We start from the raw sequence: 17,248 nt of genomic DNA, 5'->3' as shown, positions 1-17,248 counted from the left end.
TAGTATTTTCACTTAATAAAAATTGGTTTAAAACCCTAAGTGATATAACGGGACTATAAAATGTAACTTTTGTTTCGCGTTTTCGTTGATCGTTTCGACAGGAGCTAGAGTTGCAACATTGCTTATATATCATAGGTATTAGGCATTGCCAGTATATGGGCCTTTGGAATCGGGTCCCCGCGGGGAGCGGGGACGGGGGCCTACATACCATCCTCGCCCCCGTGATATCCGACGGGGATAACTTCAGCCCCGTTTAATCCCCCGTGGGGGTAGAATTCATACCATCCCCGTCCCCTAGTGGGTGAATTCTCCGTAGGGATTTAGGAAACAGGCCCCATTGACATCTATAGCTTCCGATGCAGCATTTCCTCTCATGGGGTCGAGCAAGAGAAGCATGAGAACGAGATGAAACAGGCACCGACATACAGCAGCACTGGACGAGATGACAGGCTGACGGCCTATCGGCTGCCTGCTGGAAAAATTTCCAGCGATCACCTGTGCTTTAGCAATTCCGCAAGCAAAAAAAGCTGATCTACTGCATCCTATGAACGCATCGAACTCGGACTAAATATAACAGCACATTGAAAATTGCTCAGAGGGTCATGAATGAGAACCATACCGGCTTTTGTTTTCAAAAAAAGAACCATACCGGCTTTCTTTATTCAAACATGGCCGATTATTCAGTGCCGCGGCAAGAGAAGTCAGGCACAACCGCACAAGAAATACACACACACGCACAACAGGAATCCCCAACTCTATCAATACATCGCAGATGGTCAAGATATATATGCCTGGAGTCTAAACAGCTGAGCACAATACACGGTGGTACAAGCCAAAATTTCCTGAAGCGACAACAGATACCGCACGGTCTCACTTCTGCATATGGGTTTACATGCTTCAGCAAGGGCAAACGAATTACGAACTTGTAAAAGAGACCAGAAGCTGACCATGCACCCAAGTTACAACCCCAGCTCCGAGAGGAGATTGCGCCACCTTGGCGTCTCCTCATCGAATATGTAGGTCAGCTTTGTTACCAAGACTCCGCTGCCACCAATCTGCAGTTCCGAGTCCACAGATAATATTAGTATTGCACGCACCATTAACATCAAGAATCATTCAGTCTCAGAAAAGATAATTATATACATTGGTACTAATAATAGGTTCTGATAGGAGCTCCAACAAGTTCCTTCGGTATTTAGTCGAGAATAATCATCTTTTTCAATCATGTCATTACACTATGGCAATTTTTTGTGTGTTAACAAAAGAAAGGATGGAGCAAGAGTCGTACTGATCTCAGTTGTTGGATAGATTTGTAAAGCAGCTTCTGCGGAACAACCACATTAATGGCGTAGTATTCCACGTCAACTTTTCCATCGCGTCTGCAATAGACAGGACTTATAGTCGGGCCCTGTTCACATCAACATTGAGTAAATGAAATCATTAGCAAAGCCAGAAATATAAGAATCCAACCTTGATATTTCAAACTACTGCAATTACAATTATAGATAGTGATTAGTTTCACTACAATTAGGAGGCACTAGTCTCACTCTAATGACCCAGAAGTTCCCTCATCAAGGAAGAAGAAAAAGAACCAAATATTATAATCCCTTATTCAGTGGGGGAAACTTAAATGATGCAGAATAATTAGATTTGCTTCATGTGTATATTGAAGCTGCTACAGTTTTACAATGATTCCAACTATATTTTGATCACAGATATAGGCACTATAGGGCCTATACATGATATATGGTGAATGCAACTCAATTTCCTAACACAAAACAATCATTTACCCCAAAACTACACATAATATATTGACAGTTCTACGACAATTATGGTTATTGCTAGTTTTAATTTTCCTAATAATTACCTGCAATCCACAAATTGATGTTTGGCTAAGAACTCTCTCTGCCACTTCTTCTGCGCTGTTTCCCCTCATGTTTGCGGTGACCTAATATAAAAATAGGAAGTACAATAACTCTGTTCCAACCAGTATAATCATGCATACATGAGTTATATGAAGACTTACCATTAACTCTGCAGTTGCTCTTAGGTGAGCTTCTAGTCTTTCAAGCAACTCATGAGTAACCTCCAACACACCTTTACGCTTGTGCAGAGATTTCCTACTTGCTACAAGAGTGGCCTGCATAGAATTTGATATCTCAGGAAATAAGAAAGGGATAAACTTTCCTCTTTGACAAAGGACCCGTCAACTGCGAAATATTGCCTACTGAAGAGTGTGTGCCCCAAACATGCATGTGTGAGAGAGAGAAAGTTTACCTGGCTTTCCAAAATTACTCCACCATCAATTTCCTTTAGGTTATTCTCACGCAAGGTCGTTCCGCTACTCACGAGATCCACAATAGCATCAGCCACACCCATCTTCACAGGGGAAAGGAAATTAGCAACATGTGTTAACCTTGATAACCTCTTTACACAACAACTCGCAAGCTAGTAAAAAGTGACACTAGTGTGCACTCCAGTAGTACCTTGCAATAGTAAACGAACGAATCGATCCATGTGAAGGGTTAAAGTTCAGACACCCGTAATCTACGTCAGTCATATATTACCCATACAGAATTCATACCAGCCATCATAACTACTAGAGCAAGAACATAAACAAGTATAGCAGAGTCAATAGTACAAATAATTCTATGTGGCGTACTGATTTCTGGATAGAGCAATGTCTAACATGTGTTAACACAAATAGTTACCATTTAGATTCTCATAAGATCTAAATTTAAGTACTATTGGGCAACAGAAAAGAGCAACCAACTATTGGGCCAATCAAATTCAAAATAAATACATGGAAGCAAATGCAAAAAAGTAAGGCAAAGGGGGGAATCGCAAGGAAACATAAGGAAATCAAATGAAGAGAAAGCAGACTCACAGGAGGATATGACTCAAGAGCTCCATCGGCAGATAAAAAGCGAACATGCTTAAAACCTTTCTCTCTTAAGAACTTATCGCCTAGCTGCAGCATAATAATATAACTGGGGTGAATAATCAGCAAAGCAGTGTGTGTGTGTGTGGTTATGGTGGACTGGTGGGGCATGGGTGGGTGGAGGTGGGGAGGAATTAGACTGCTTGGGTTTGGATCATACATATCCAAATCCTGTAACAACACGTAGTGGCCTTTCATCTGTCCATTCAGGCATCTTTAACAAATCTTCCAAAGTAATTATGTTCTCAAAAATGCCTTCCTTAGGTACCTGGTCACACAAGTTGACTGTTTCAGATATAAACTTCAATTTGGAATAACAAGACTACTACCCATGAATGCGCCTGGATAACAACATACCGCAAGGGACAAACGACAATGTCCAAAGTCAAGAGCGTCATGAACAACCACTAAATCCTCAGTGCCCTGCCACATAAAATATTAAGTACAAACATTGGTCAGATAAAGGTTTCTTCAAAGCAGAATAAATTTCACATAAAAGAATATTGCGAACTCAATTAGCAGAAATTCATGTTTTATAATATATAAGTGCAGAACCACATGTGTGCACAAACCAGGGAGGCATTAGTCTAAGGACAAGATAATGAGAAATAATCAAGTGCATGCTGAAAACATTTTTTTTACCTCTTTGACAGCATTATATAGGGTATGAAGTGCAGATTGCAATAATTACACACTTATTTTCATCCCAGGACTAATATTGTGTGGTGACTGGTGACTCTTGAGTAAAAGGACTTATGGTGTGTTAATACATACAACTGAAACATCTAAGACTAAACGCGTGTAAAAAGTAAAAACAGAGCAAAAAAATGATATGCAGCTCTCCTGCGTGTTCGAGAAACAAAAAAAAAAAAAAAAACAGGATTGCTCAAAAGCTTACCTCCCCGTATTCACTAACTATGTCAAAACCCACAAAACCAAGGTCAAGATCGCCTGACTGAAGTTTACGAACAATGTCCTTAGGCCTTTGGAACCAAACCTCCAAATTTGGAATCTGGAAAGGATAAAAAGATATCAGCGCGTTGCATAAACTCAGCAAGAATTCTATTGAAACTCTCAATCACTCCATCCACATAATGTGTCAGACCAGCTATCCACACATAGAAACCGAATAAGGAGGTACCAGCATACCACTACTTAAATGAGATTATACCGAACATGGGACTTCTTATCTCTGAACTTAAAATGGGAGGAAAAAAAAACAGGGACTATACAAATGGTTTAGCCAATGGACAAATATTGTCAAATGATGTTGCATAATAAGGCTGACACGCTATGAATGAGGGCGAGCATATAACTTTAACATGGATGCCTGGACTGTTAGAGAACCACATTAACCAGAAGGCAAAACAGAAAAGACAAGGACCCAGGTTGTGCCGTTCAACATTGATTAGATTTAGGCAGATATAATGATTCCACATTGGATATTAATTAATTTAAAGATACAAAGCCTCGATACATACAGGCATACAGCTACAAATCAGATGTTTGGGTTCATCACTGTTGTGTACAGGTCATGCTCTGCAGGTGATAGGGTGTGCTAGTTTTGCTTCCAGCAGGGCTTTAATGATGCAAACAGGGATGTGAGAGTGATCTAGTAGAGATTTCATTAGCCAAGAAAGCCTTCTTAATTCTTGAATCTAGAAGATTACTCGAAAATGCTAAGGACCCAGTTGGACTCAAATTTATTGACTACTTGTAACTTATGGAAAAGCATGTTCTGTAGTTTACATGGTTCTGCTATGCAATATTATGAATCGCATAATTAGCCTCAGATAGTGAAGGGTCAATAGGCACCATGAAACATCTACTTGGCATTGCTCCAACCAAACATCGAGAAGGCCTTGCATGTAACCATCAGAATTATAGTGGCCATTTCCCACTAGCTAAACCTAAGTGTTAAGCTTACCTTAGAGTACAAACAAACCAAGGGAGTAGAAAGTTACCCTTAAAACTCTTAAAATCCTTTCCTACCAGTGAATCAAGAACCCTAGCTAAACCTAAGTGTTAAGCTTGCCTTACAGTACAAACAAACCTAGGGAGTAGAAAGTTACACTACACTCTTAAAAATCATGTTCTGCAGTTTACATGGTTCTGCTATGCAATATTATGAATCACATAATTAGCCTCAAATAGAGATAGTGAAGGGTCAAAAGGCACCATGAAAATCTACTTGGCATTGCTCTAACCAAACATCGAGAAGGCCTTGCATGTAACCATCAGAATTATAGTGGTCATTTCCCACTAGCTAAACCTAAGTGCTAAGCTTACCTTACTGTACAAACAAACCAAGGGAGTAGAAAGTTACACTTAAAACTCTTAAAATCCTTATCCTATCAGTGAACCAGGAACCAAAGGCTTACTGATTCAAAACCTACTAACAGCAACTAGTTGCCTCCCTGTCAAATTTGACAGAAGGTAATTAAATCAGAGAGATGAGAGAACATAGTAAACCTCACCAGCGGGATATCTGCAGTGTACTGCCGTGGGTTGAGCTGCCTCACCGACAATTGGCAACTCTGCATCATCAAGCACAAAGAGCACAACCATAACCAAATCAGCATACCAATCATGCAATTCAAACTTTCGAACCCAGCAACGGAAGCACCGATCGGAAAGGAGCGCCAAACCTTGAGGAGGCTTAGGGTTTGCTCGGCCATGCGGCCCTTGCTGGGAAGCCCGATACGGACGACCTTGCGGTCCGCAACCAGGGGAGACGAAGCCGCCGCCGGTTTAGCGGATACGGCGGCCGCAGAGGCTGCTGCCACCGGAGCGACAGAGCGGGCCCTCGCCGCCGGCGAGGGGCGGAGGCCAAGGCGGAAGCTCGCCTGTGGCGAAGGTGACTGGGATAGAGGGAGAACCGTAAACTGCGCCGTCAACATCGCCGGCATTTTGTGGGGTTGGTGGGTGGGCCGGGCGGGCGGCTGCAGTGCGCCTTGCTGCCGTTATTCAGTGGAGTGAGGGGGAGGCTGGCGGCGGTGTTCGGCGGCGACAGAGCAGGTGAAGCGAACAGCATGGAACATGCGGCGGCACGAGGCTTTGGATACTAGTGCGGGTTCGGACCCACTTTGGGCCGATCACGGGCCGACATGGTGAACCTAGAGGCCCAAAACAATTAGAACTAACATTTACTAACATTCCTTTTTTTTTACAGACGACGGATTCCAATATTCCATCCATCCAATTATATGTTGCTAAAAAAATCCATCCACTTATATATAAATATATATACATATACAGTAATAAATAAAAGAAAAAAGTCATATTTGTGGTCATCCCACCGTGAGAGTTAAAAAATATCCTACCAAACACCCCACAATATCAATGATTCTTTTCACCGCACGAGACATAGAAACCACGAGATTTAAGTTGACTAGTGGCCGCAGTCACGATATTAGGAGTTGTTTTCGAGGTGGTTTCCTCATTTTTGACTAAAAACATATAGTAAACACTTAATAAAGTTTCAGAGCCATGAAAAATATGCACAAAAATCTTAAATTTACATAAAAGATCCTATAGATAGATTAGGATACAAGAAACCTAATAAAAATATTTAGAGCCCATAAAAATATATCCAGAAGCTTTCTAAAATTAGATATCTCTAGGGGAATGGGAAAATATTCAGGAAAATTTGAAAAATTCCCAAACCATTATAATCAATGTATGAATGTTCTTTTTAAAACTTTTTGCAACAAAACTATAAGATACAACCAGCATGAGTACAATATACATTATTGTTAAATCCATTCATGCTAGTTGTATCCTATATTTTGTAATGTAAAGTTTCTAAAATGCATTTAGACATTGATTAGAGTGTTTTTGTCATTCTACCATATGTATTGGATGTTTTTCCCATTCTACTAGAGCGTCTAAAAGTTTTTAGACATATTTTCATGAACTCTAAATATTTTTATTTTGGTTTCTCATGTTCCAACACATATTTATTTTTTTATTGGAAATTTTAGAAGCTTAGATATATTTTCCATGGTTTAAACACTTTATCATGTGTTCCTATATTTTAAATTTAAAAATAATGAAACCACTTTCAAAAATCACTTCTAACTTGGAAGGGAAAGGGAGATAATTTAAATGGTCTTGAGAGTCGAGAAAGACAATTTATCCAATTTTGGAGTTTGAGGAAGAAACATGGACTCCAGCTTTATGAGGCATAAAATGACTTTTTTAAGAAAAAGTTATAACACAAGTTAAACTTTGATTGTTTGTATGATGCAATATGTCTGGAATATTTTATTTGATTGTTTATATAATGTCTGGAATATTTTATTTGATTGTTTATATAATGTCTGGAATATTTTATTTGATTGTTTATATAACACAAAATTTATAATAAACAATGAAGAAATATTCAAAGTTGGATTTTCTTTATTAAAAGAAAAACATGGTAGAAGCTCTTGCGTTTGTTCCACAAATGTTACTGTCCCTTTTAGGGCTCGTTCGTTAGGCCGGGAAAAAAGACAGGAACGGTTCCGGCTGGACAAAGCTTACACAAATTAAACACCCCAATCCTGGCTGGATTAGATCCTGGTCACGGTTCCCTAGAAACCAAACAGGCCCTTACTATTATTATGTGGTGATCAGTCAGCTAAGCTCCTAAGGACAATCTCAATGCTTGAAACTATGCATGTGGTAGAACCGTCTGAAATAACACATCTTCGGAGGCGCTCGTCTTCCATCAGACACTGAGCACCCCGAAAGCAAGCTATGTCGGGTGGATTTCGTCGAGCACACCCCAAGGGAGAACTCGAATAATCCACATTTTTCCTCTAGGATCTAATAATGAGAACGAATTTACAATACTTAGTCTATTTCATACAACCAGAGTTCTTAGAAATACCTTATTACAGTACTAAGTTCAGAGTGCGGGATTTAAACAACGGAATTACAATAAACATCTAACGGTAGAATACAAGTATCCGTCTATGCCCACCAGAAAAATCCTTCACACAACAGCTACTCTTCAAACTGCACCTACAACAGAGGTAAATAAACCCTATAACGTAAATGCACATCATATATATATATATATATATATATATATATATATATATATATATATATATATATATATATATATATATATATATTTCTAGTGATTATTCAAAATAAGGGTTATGCACCGAGGCTTGCCTTGGGTAGGCATGGTATCAGCTTAGTCAGTCAGTGGTGGCTCCGGAACCTCCTCCTGCACGAGGATCTCCTCCTCAGTCATGAACTCCACCAACTCGTTCTCTACATGCATACAATGATGATGCAACACTCAATATTAAGGCAACAACAGTTCTTAAAGTAAGAATACATCACTGAGCCACTAAGCTAGCTCTAATGACTAAGATACCAAGCTAATCATCATTGCCATCAAACCAGCAGGGTTTCGCCTATAAGTGCTACTTAGCAACTAAAATATATTCTTACTCTTATTAATTATTTCTATATACTACAACAAGGAGTACTTAGCTACCATATTTCTCAACATATTCTAAGGCTATAAAAATTATAGTGAGTTCATAATAATACAATGAACCTACTGTAAAAATTCATGGTTAAAGCTATTACCAATTTGTCACAAAAATTCCTAAAAATATTAATCTAAATAACGCTAAGCTTTCCTAAATGAATTAACAAGCCTAACATTCTCATAGATAAATATAAACTAACTACACCAACAGATACATCATATTTTTATGAACCTAATAAATTTTGTTTCACTATTTTTGGACACCTACAGAATTTACTATAATTTTCCAAAGATCAGTTCAAAACTAAATTAGAAAAATATTTGCTAATTTGCTTGAAAAAGAAAAACCAATCCTCGCGCAGCCTATCCACGTGGCCCACACGTGTGGCCTGTAGGCGTGGCCCACGCGGGGAGCGGCCCACACGCACAAATGGCTCGTGATGGGGGAGCCCGCGCACGCCGACCAACTTGCAAAAACACCCTCGTGTTCTCTGATAATACTACTAACACTATGTGCGCTATTTCAATAGACTATGACTTTGTAATAAAACCCTCGCAAACTCCCTCCTTTACAACAGCAAGGTCCTCGACATCCCGCACGCGCACCAGCGCGGCGGCGATGGCATTGGATGGCCACGCTGGCCAACCGGGATCTACGCTGGCTCCACTAACAGGCCGACCCCCGTCTACAACCCTAGCACCTACACTAGCCTAGGTTATAAGAGCGGCGAAGCTCACGAGAATGGTGACCATGGCACATGGCCATGCGCGATAGTGGCGCGACCATGCCGACCACCCTAAGCCACCGTGGGGTGAACTAGCTAGCGCTATAGCATCACTATCTTACCCTAGTTGCGGCTGTGGTGATGGTTAGGTCAGAGGTGGCCCGAGCGGTGCTGACCGCATGCGACCGAGCGATGTGGCGGCACCCCGAGCGTGGCACCTCTGCGTCAGCACGCCACCGGTAGTGCATCCGGTGAACCTGGCGCGAGCATGGAAACGAGGGGGTCAAGGAAGGCTCGAAGGAGCAACTAATTGAATCTCTACCGAAGGATACCGGTTTACCCCCAGCGAAGTCAGGCGTGGCGGCAGAGACAACTGGCGGTGAGTAAAATGCCAAATTGGCGGTCGACAGTGCTTGGCTGAGGCTCAGTAAGGGTGACACAACTAGATAGCTTTATGGAGTCGCTATAGGTGCTATGAATCGGACCCTAGTGAACCAAGGCGCACGACTTGCGAAGTCATGCGCGCGAGGGGATGTCGGCCTGCCGTCCCTAACGGCAGTAATGGCGCGCGAGGGGGGTGGGAGGAAGGACGGCTCGTTGTGTCGCATAGCCATTCAATAGAGAGAGACAGGGCGAGATGGTGGATGGCTACACGTGTGGGCAGAGCAAGGCGGCAGTGGCAGCGGCACAATGCAGAGAGGCGTTGTGCCGCCTCAGCGGGACACGGCTGAAGGTGGAGCAGGTGCACGTGGGGGTGGGGGTCGTGACCCTGTGCGTGCAGTACCAAGGCAGCTAGTTACGTAGCGCGGTAATGTGACAACAGCGGCAACGGCGCCCGTGGCTCGCGTAGTAGTGTAGCGCAGTAGAGCGAATGCGGGCGGCCCTAGCGGCACCGGTAGCGGCGCTAGCGGCAGCGCGCAATGCATGACGGGACTACGACGGCAGCAGTGTGGCAGTGAGGTGGGGCAGCTGCGCGCTAGGGTTGTCGGCCACAGCGGCCAGCCGAGCGCGGCTAGGCGCGCGCGCACGAGCGGCTGGCATAAATATAAACTAACTACACCAACAGATACATCATATTTTTATGAACCTAATAAATTTTGTTTCACTATTTTTGGACACCTACAGAATTTACTATAATTTTCCAAAGATCAGTTCAAAACTAAATTAGAAAAATATTTGCTAATTTGCTTGAAAAAGAAAAACCAATCCTCGCGCAGCCTATCCACGTGGCCCACACGTGTGGCCTGTAGGCGTGGCCCACGCGGGGAGCGGCCCACACGCACAAATGGCTCGTGATGGGGGAGCCCGCGCACGCCGACCAACTTGCAAAAACACCCTCGTGTTCTCTGATAATACTACTAACACTATGTGCGCTATTTCAATAGACTATGACTTTGTAATAAAACCCTCGCAAACTCCCTCCTTTACAACAGCAAGGTCCTCGACATCCCGCACGCGCACCAGCGCGGCGGCGATGGCATTGGATGGCCACGCTGGCCAACCGGGATCTACGCTGGCTCCACTAACAGGCCGACCCCCGTCTACAACCCTAGCACCTACACTAGCCTAGGTTATAAGAGCGGCGAAGCTCACGAGAATGGTGACCATGGCACATGGCCATGCGCGATAGTGGCGCGACCATGCCGACCACCCTAAGCCACCGTGGGGTGAACTAGCTAGCGCTATAGCATCACTATCTTACCCTAGTTGCGGCTGTGGTGATGGTTAGGTCAGAGGTGGCCCGAGCGGTGCTGACCGCATGCGACCGAGCGATGTGGCGGCACCCCGAGCGTGGCACCTCTGCGTCAGCACGCCACCGGTAGTGCATCCGGTGAACCTGGCGCGAGCATGGAAACGAGGGGGTCAAGGAAGGCTCGAAGGAGCAACTAATTGAATCTCTACCGAAGGATACCGGTTTACCCCCAGCGAAGTCAGGCGTGGCGGCAGAGACAACTGGCGGTGAGTAAAATGCCAAATTGGCGGTCGACAGTGCTTGGCTGAGGCTCAGTAAGGGTGACACAACTAGATAGCTTTATGGAGTCGCTATAGGTGCTATGAATCGGACCCTAGTGAACCAAGGCGCACGACTTGCGAAGTCATGCGCGCGAGGGGATGTCGGCCTGCCGTCCCTAACGGCAGTAATGGCGCGCGAGGGGGGTGGGAGGAAGGACGGCTCGTTGTGTCGCATAGCCATTCAATAGAGAGAGACAGGGCGAGATGGTGGATGGCTACACGTGTGGGCAGAGCAAGGCGGCAGTGGCAGCGGCACAATGCAGAGAGGCGTTGTGCCGCCTCAGCGGGACACGGCTGAAGGTGGAGCAGGTGCACGTGGGGGTGGGGGTCGTGACCCTGTGCGTGCAGTACCAAGGCAGCTAGTTACGTAGCGCGGTAATGTGACAACAGCGGCAACGGCGCCCGTGGCTCGCGTAGTAGTGTAGCGCAGTAGAGCGAATGCGGGCGGCCCTAGCGGCACCGGTAGCGGCGCTAGCGGCAGCGCGCAATGCATGACGGGACTACGACGGCAGCAGTGTGGCAGTGAGGTGGGGCAGCTGCGCGCTAGGGTTGTCGGCCACAGCGGCCAGCCGAGCGCGGCTAGGCGCGCGCGCACGAGCGGCTGGCGCGTCGACGTCGGCTTAGGGGCGCGGTGACCACGCCTACGTGAGGAAGTCAACCAAGGACGTGCCATGCACACTTTTTAAAGCATCCAAATCAACTAATCGGTTGGTCAAACACCCAAACCATCTTCACCATACATTAGAGGGTACATAAGGCTACTAAAACAATCCGTAACACTACCCAACTTCTTAACCAGATTGCCGTACTAGAATTACCAAACATCGCAAGGTCTAGCTCACCAAAAGTTCATAAAATCTTCTATGTGTTGAATGACTTCCTATTTCTAGTTGCATTTCCAAACCCTTAGAAATATAAGCTGACAACATTATTTATCAACACCAAGTATTTCATTGTCATCTACAAATTTTATACTTTCAACTTTATTTAAGTGTTGCATATATGTTCTATATTATTTTTGTTCGATAAAAATTGGTTTTAAATCCTAAGTGATATAACATAATTATCGAATCAGCTTTTGTTTCCCATTTCTGCCGATCATTTTGAGTTACGGGAATTGATTTACACACGTAATAAATGATATCCTCCCACTAATAATCTTAACATTTAGGAACAAGCACAAGCAGAGCAAGTTAGAGGGGGGGGGCGTGGAGGCTGTTGGTTGCCATCGGGGGAGGGGAGGCCGTTGGTTGCCGTCGAGGCAAGGGGTCGGGCCACCGCCCGCGGCAAAGCTCGCTTCCATGGTCTGTGCGGCACGGCGGCCTGTTGAACGGTGGCGCGACCTTCGCACCAGTGCAGCGACCTGCGGCACGTTAGAATGCGCGACGGCGTAGCGGCCTTCGTGGCAGCGGTGGCCTGTGGCACGGCGTCACGATAGCTCGGCCTTCGCGGCGGCGAGCGTGGCAGCGGCGGCCTGCGGCATGGCGTCATGATAGCTCGGCCTTCGCGGAGACGAGCACGGCAGCGGCGGCCTTCGCGGCAGCAGCAGCGGCGGCGTGCGGCACGGCATCACGGCAGCTCGCGGCCTGCACAGCGATGAGCGCAACAGCTGCGGCATGGCAGCTCAGCCTGCGGCACGACTACTTTCTACTACCACGGGACTGCTTGCTGCGCGCATGGCGAGCGGGCGGGAGGCCCAGCCCCATAGCACGATGCGGGACCTGGGGCGATGAAACCGATCCGGGAAGAGGTAGACACGACCTGCGTCTCCCCAACGCAATTTTCACGGTTTCCTAGTGTCTCGTTCCGAGCGGACTCAGTTTCTCTTCCAGGAAACGGTTTCCTCCTTTTTCCCTCTGTCTCTTCAATTAATCTCTTGACACATCAGCAAAATATTTATGTTACAGCCTAATTAATACATATAGAAGCCACTATAAATATACCATTAGGAGTGCCCTAGTCGATAACAGAAAGTGTGGAGTCGGGGTGGAAACACACTGGACCGTCCCGTCCCGTTTGCCCTGATCGAGAGCGACCGGGGCCGGCGGATGGGGAAGGAGCTGAACACTCCTTTCTAGTTTCTATTAGGGTTGAAAGCGGTCGAACTCGGTCGGGATAACCCCAATACTGTTTTCACTTTTACATTTCAATACAAAAACGAAATCGAATTCGGGAAGGTCGGAAACGAACACGAAAACGAACTAACGGGATATCGAAAACGAACTAATTCGATCGGGAACATGTCGAACACGGTCGGAATACGAAAAGCAAAACGGAAACACTGGCCCGTAGAACTTAGTTGAGCATGACAACATGCCAACAGTCCGGTACCGACACAACCACACATGGTCATGCACAATTCACTTGTACACATACATTGATACACAAATCACCAATTCACCATGACAATTGATAAATAGACAACAGGTCTAAATATTTAGAGACATTTGGGCTAGCCAACAGGTTATATTTCAGCAGCACTTCCCATGTCTTCTAGTTCCTCAGTTTCCTCTTCATTCCCCTCATTGATTTCTTCCTGCTGTAAGTTGGCAAGTTGCCATTGTGAAGAAAAGTAGTATAATAGTCAGTAAGGATCAATGAAAGGACTAACAACTAGTAAAGATATGCATAATCTAAAATGACCAAATGAAAATATACCTCAAGCTTAAGCTTATTAGCCATTGCAGTAGACAATGCCTCCACTTCAAGATCACTCACAATTGATCCAACATATTTAGAATCTGAATACAAAAAGAAAGATATGAAATCAGTCCATTTTTCAAGTACAAATATAAGTTTGTAACTAAAAAGTATGTACAGAAGTATAGATCATCACCTTTTCTTGCTGCAGCTACCCAATCTTTGGTGCAAATCAATGCCTGTACAATCTCAGGGTCAAGGCGATTACGGTAGGGATCAACAACACGACCAGCAGCACTAAAAGCAGACTCGGATGCAACAGTCGATACTTGTATGGCCATCACATCACAAACAATCTGTGTAATGATAGGATAGTCTTCCCTCTTGTTCTTCCACCAAGCTAAGATGTCAAACTCACCAACAATTTTCTGAAGAGGTTCGGCCATGTACTTCTCCAACTCATTTGACTCAACCATACCAAGTTCACTTGCAGAATATAAGAAGTTTTCAAGGTCTTCATCTACATCCCCCATTATTATATCTGTTGCATTACTAGGTCTAGTTCTGCTACTTTTCTTCTTTGATGTTGCATTAGCCGAACTAGCATAAAACTGATACAACTTCTTTATCACACTAACAAACTCATCAAGTTTAACTTGATACTCATCACCATAGAACTTCCTCATGTAGTATTCAATAAGCTTTTTCTTATATCTAGGATCAAGAAAATAAGCTACAGCAAGAGTAATGTTGGACTGCTGCCAATATTTCTCAAACTTTTCATTCATTGCAATTGCCATTGCACTAATTGTGGCATCATCACTAAAGCACCATTCATCAAGCATGAGTTTTATATCACAGAAACCTTTGTAAAACAAATTTGTAGTAAGATATGAAGTACCGGACAGAATTTCAGTGAGGTCATAAAATTTCTTCAAGCATTGATAAAGTGTAAATGCCTTGTCCCATTCAGCAGGTGAGGGAGACATTTTGTCATACCTATGACGATTTGCAGACTTCAGCCTCACAAAAGCATGCTTGTAGTACAAAGCATCTCTCAGCATGAGATAGGTAGAATTCCACCTAGTCGACACATCCATTGAGATACCCCTCTTTGTGTCCAATCCAGATTCAGTGGCACACTTCAAAAGCATTTCCCATTGTAATGGAGATCCTTTCACAGCTAACACAAGTGATTTGATTTTGGTAATTGTTGCTGAAATTGCTTTCAACCCATCTCTAGCAACCAAATTGAGGATATGACAGGCACATCTAACATGAAAAAAGATCCCATCACAAACTAGAGAGCCATTATCATTATCTTTCAGATATGAAATTATATCATGAACATCCACTTCATTGGAACTAGCATTATCTAAAGTCAAGGCAAACAATCTCTTCTCAATGTACCAATTAACCATAACTTCAGTAAATGTTTCTGACAGCTTTGCACCGGTATGCCTTCCTTTCACATTGAAAAAACCAATAATTCTCTTCTGCATACGCCACTCATCATCTACCCAGTGAATTGTGACACACATGTATCCTTTGTTTTGGCATGAGGTCCACATATCCATGGTTGCACTAAAGCGACACTGCATAGTTTTCAAGTACGCATACAAAACTTCCTTCTCTTCCAAATATTTATCCATTATTTCTTTCCTAACAGTGATACGTGACTTAATCGGAAAATTAGGACGGAGAGACTTTATGAAATCAACAAGATACTCATGCTCAACTATGTTGAAAGGATATTCATGCATGGTTATTGCCAAATTTAATTTCTGCAAACTAACTTCTTGGTCATATTTGTAGGGCTGAACATGAGTAATTTCAGTACCAGGGTCCTTACCAACTTTGAGCTGTTGCTGTCCTTTTACAATACTGTGTTGCAACTTCAAATGGTTCTTAAACCCAGTTGTCCCATGGTTTCCTTCAGCTCTGTACCTTTGCTTGCACTTTGGGAAGTTACAGTATCCCCACAACTGCTCATACTTCTATCCATTCACCTCTACAACCTCAACTTTCTTTGTAAAGTACTTCCAGACTGCTGATGTGCACCTCTTCCTCCTCTTGCCAGTCAGTTGAGCTTGCTCTTGGTCTTCGTCATCCTCTTCATCTTCCTCTAGGTCATCACCCTGTATCTGGACATCTGGATTTGTAATTGGAGTTGCAGCTTCATCACCCTGTATCTGGACATCTAGATTTGTAATTGGAGTTGCGCTGCTGCCACTGGTGCCCACATTTGTAATGCTAGTTTCACTTGGTGTTGAAGAACCCCTTGCAGATGGTGGTGCTGGAGTTCGACTAGAACTAGGACTAGCACTAGGTTTTTGAGATGCAAGCCTTTTACTTGTAGATCCTGATAAGAAAAAAGGAAAACATTGCTAAATCATCAACCTGCCATATTGCGGTTAACAACTACCAGAATTCTGGTTAAATATTTTTCATTGAAAACTCTGAAACTTAGAAAGTAAAAAAAATAACACATAGATGAACCACAAGGGCATTGGTAAACATAAGATTCTTGAAATAAAAAATGGAACAGCTATGCATTAGCAGGAATCTGATCTATTAAGAACCATGTATTCCATCAGCCCACGAAGAATGCTATAAATGTATATAAAGAACAAAAGCAGCACACATTCGAGATCGAGAAGGATGGGGCCAAGATCCTCAAGGACGGCGGATACTTGTTTAGTGGTACTTGCTATCAAGAGTATTTTTCCTGGGGATGTTCTTTGGGTCAGAGACTCTGAAATCTTTGAGAACCGTGACATAGCAGGTGTAGTAGCAAATATGATGTGCCAGATCATTTCTGACAGAGCAGAATGGTGATATACTGCAGATTGAGGAAGGCTTTAGAGGGACTCTTTTGACATCAAGTGTTTCAGCACAGCTTTGTCAGGGTATAACATTTAGTAAATGAGTTTCTTCCGTCAGATATATGGTTGCATACTTGTTGAGGTAAGCTAGTTAAGGTCTCTAGAAGGTGATACCGACTGCCTTGGTTCTTTTTTTGGTTACATATCATAGTTTTCTCAATAGAAATAGAAATTACTAGATTCATGTTGAGGTAAGCTAGTTAAGGTCTCTAGAATTTGCTAGCTACGAATTCCTCAGTACCTGGACAAGGAAGAAGCGGTGGCGTGCCTGACGGCGGCTCCATAAGCTTGCGCACACTCTTGGTCTTGGTCCTGCCGCCTCTCGATCCAGAAGGAGTTTCTCCAGTGGGCGCCATTGTCTTCGACGTTGCCGTCAACTTCTCTGGAGTCTGCAGACGGGGTCGCCGCCTCGCGTTGCGGGGAGCCGGCCAGCTGGGGGCGGGGGTGGGGTCGCGTCGAGGTGGGGAGGCGGCCGGCCAGGCCAGGCGGAGGCGGGCAGGGGCGGGGGCGGGGTTGCGTCGAGGTGGGGAGGCGGCCGGCTAGGCCAGGC

At 44.2% G+C, this 17,248-nt stretch overlaps 1 protein-coding gene across 2 annotated transcripts; it reads right to left on the bottom strand.

Moving 5' to 3' along the window:
- Nucleotides 1-603: 603 nt before the first annotated feature.
- Nucleotides 604-5,921, bottom strand: LOC136546472 (ATP phosphoribosyltransferase, chloroplastic-like). 2 transcript variants are annotated; one of them, XM_066538446.1, is made up of 12 exons: nucleotides 5,590-5,921; nucleotides 5,419-5,478; nucleotides 3,840-3,953; nucleotides 3,299-3,364; nucleotides 3,102-3,209; nucleotides 2,888-2,971; nucleotides 2,278-2,379; nucleotides 2,027-2,140; nucleotides 1,868-1,948; nucleotides 1,289-1,408; nucleotides 948-1,055; nucleotides 604-876 (listed from the first exon to the last, which is right to left on the bottom strand). In XM_066538446.1, exons 1-11 carry the CDS (start codon nucleotides 5,848-5,850, stop codon nucleotides 960-962), a joined length of 1,206 nt encoding a protein of 401 aa, XP_066394543.1. In that variant the 5' UTR covers nucleotides 5,851-5,921; the 3' UTR covers nucleotides 604-876; nucleotides 948-959. The 2 variants fall into 2 exon arrangements, with proteins under 2 accessions (XP_066394543.1, XP_066394542.1); XM_066538445.1 differs by having other exon boundaries at nucleotides 604-1,055; nucleotides 5,590-5,919.
- Nucleotides 5,922-17,248: the final 11,327 nt, after the last annotated feature.

The sequence above is a fragment of the Miscanthus floridulus genome, chromosome 3 (genome assembly GCF_019320115.1).
Source record: "Miscanthus floridulus cultivar M001 chromosome 3, ASM1932011v1, whole genome shotgun sequence".
Lineage (NCBI taxonomy): Eukaryota > Viridiplantae > Streptophyta > Magnoliopsida > Poales > Poaceae > Miscanthus > Miscanthus floridulus.
Note: the sequence above shows the minus strand (reverse complement) of the source record. Positions and strands in the feature narration are given on the sequence as shown.

Bases quoted from the DNA above. Each gene is read 5' to 3' on its own strand.
- LOC136546472 (XM_066538446.1), bottom strand. From the start codon at position 5,850: ATGCCGGCGATGTTGACGGCGCAGTTTACGGTTCTCCCTCTATCCCAG. The intron at 3,365-3,839 runs GTAAGCTTTTGA...TTTATGTGGCAG, and splicing joins TAGTTAGTGAATACGGGGAG to GGCACTGAGGATTTAGTGGT. The intron at 2,380-2,887 runs GTGAGTCTGCTT...TCCCCTGTGAAG, and splicing joins CTCTTGAGTCATATCCTCCT to ATGGGTGTGGCTGATGCTAT.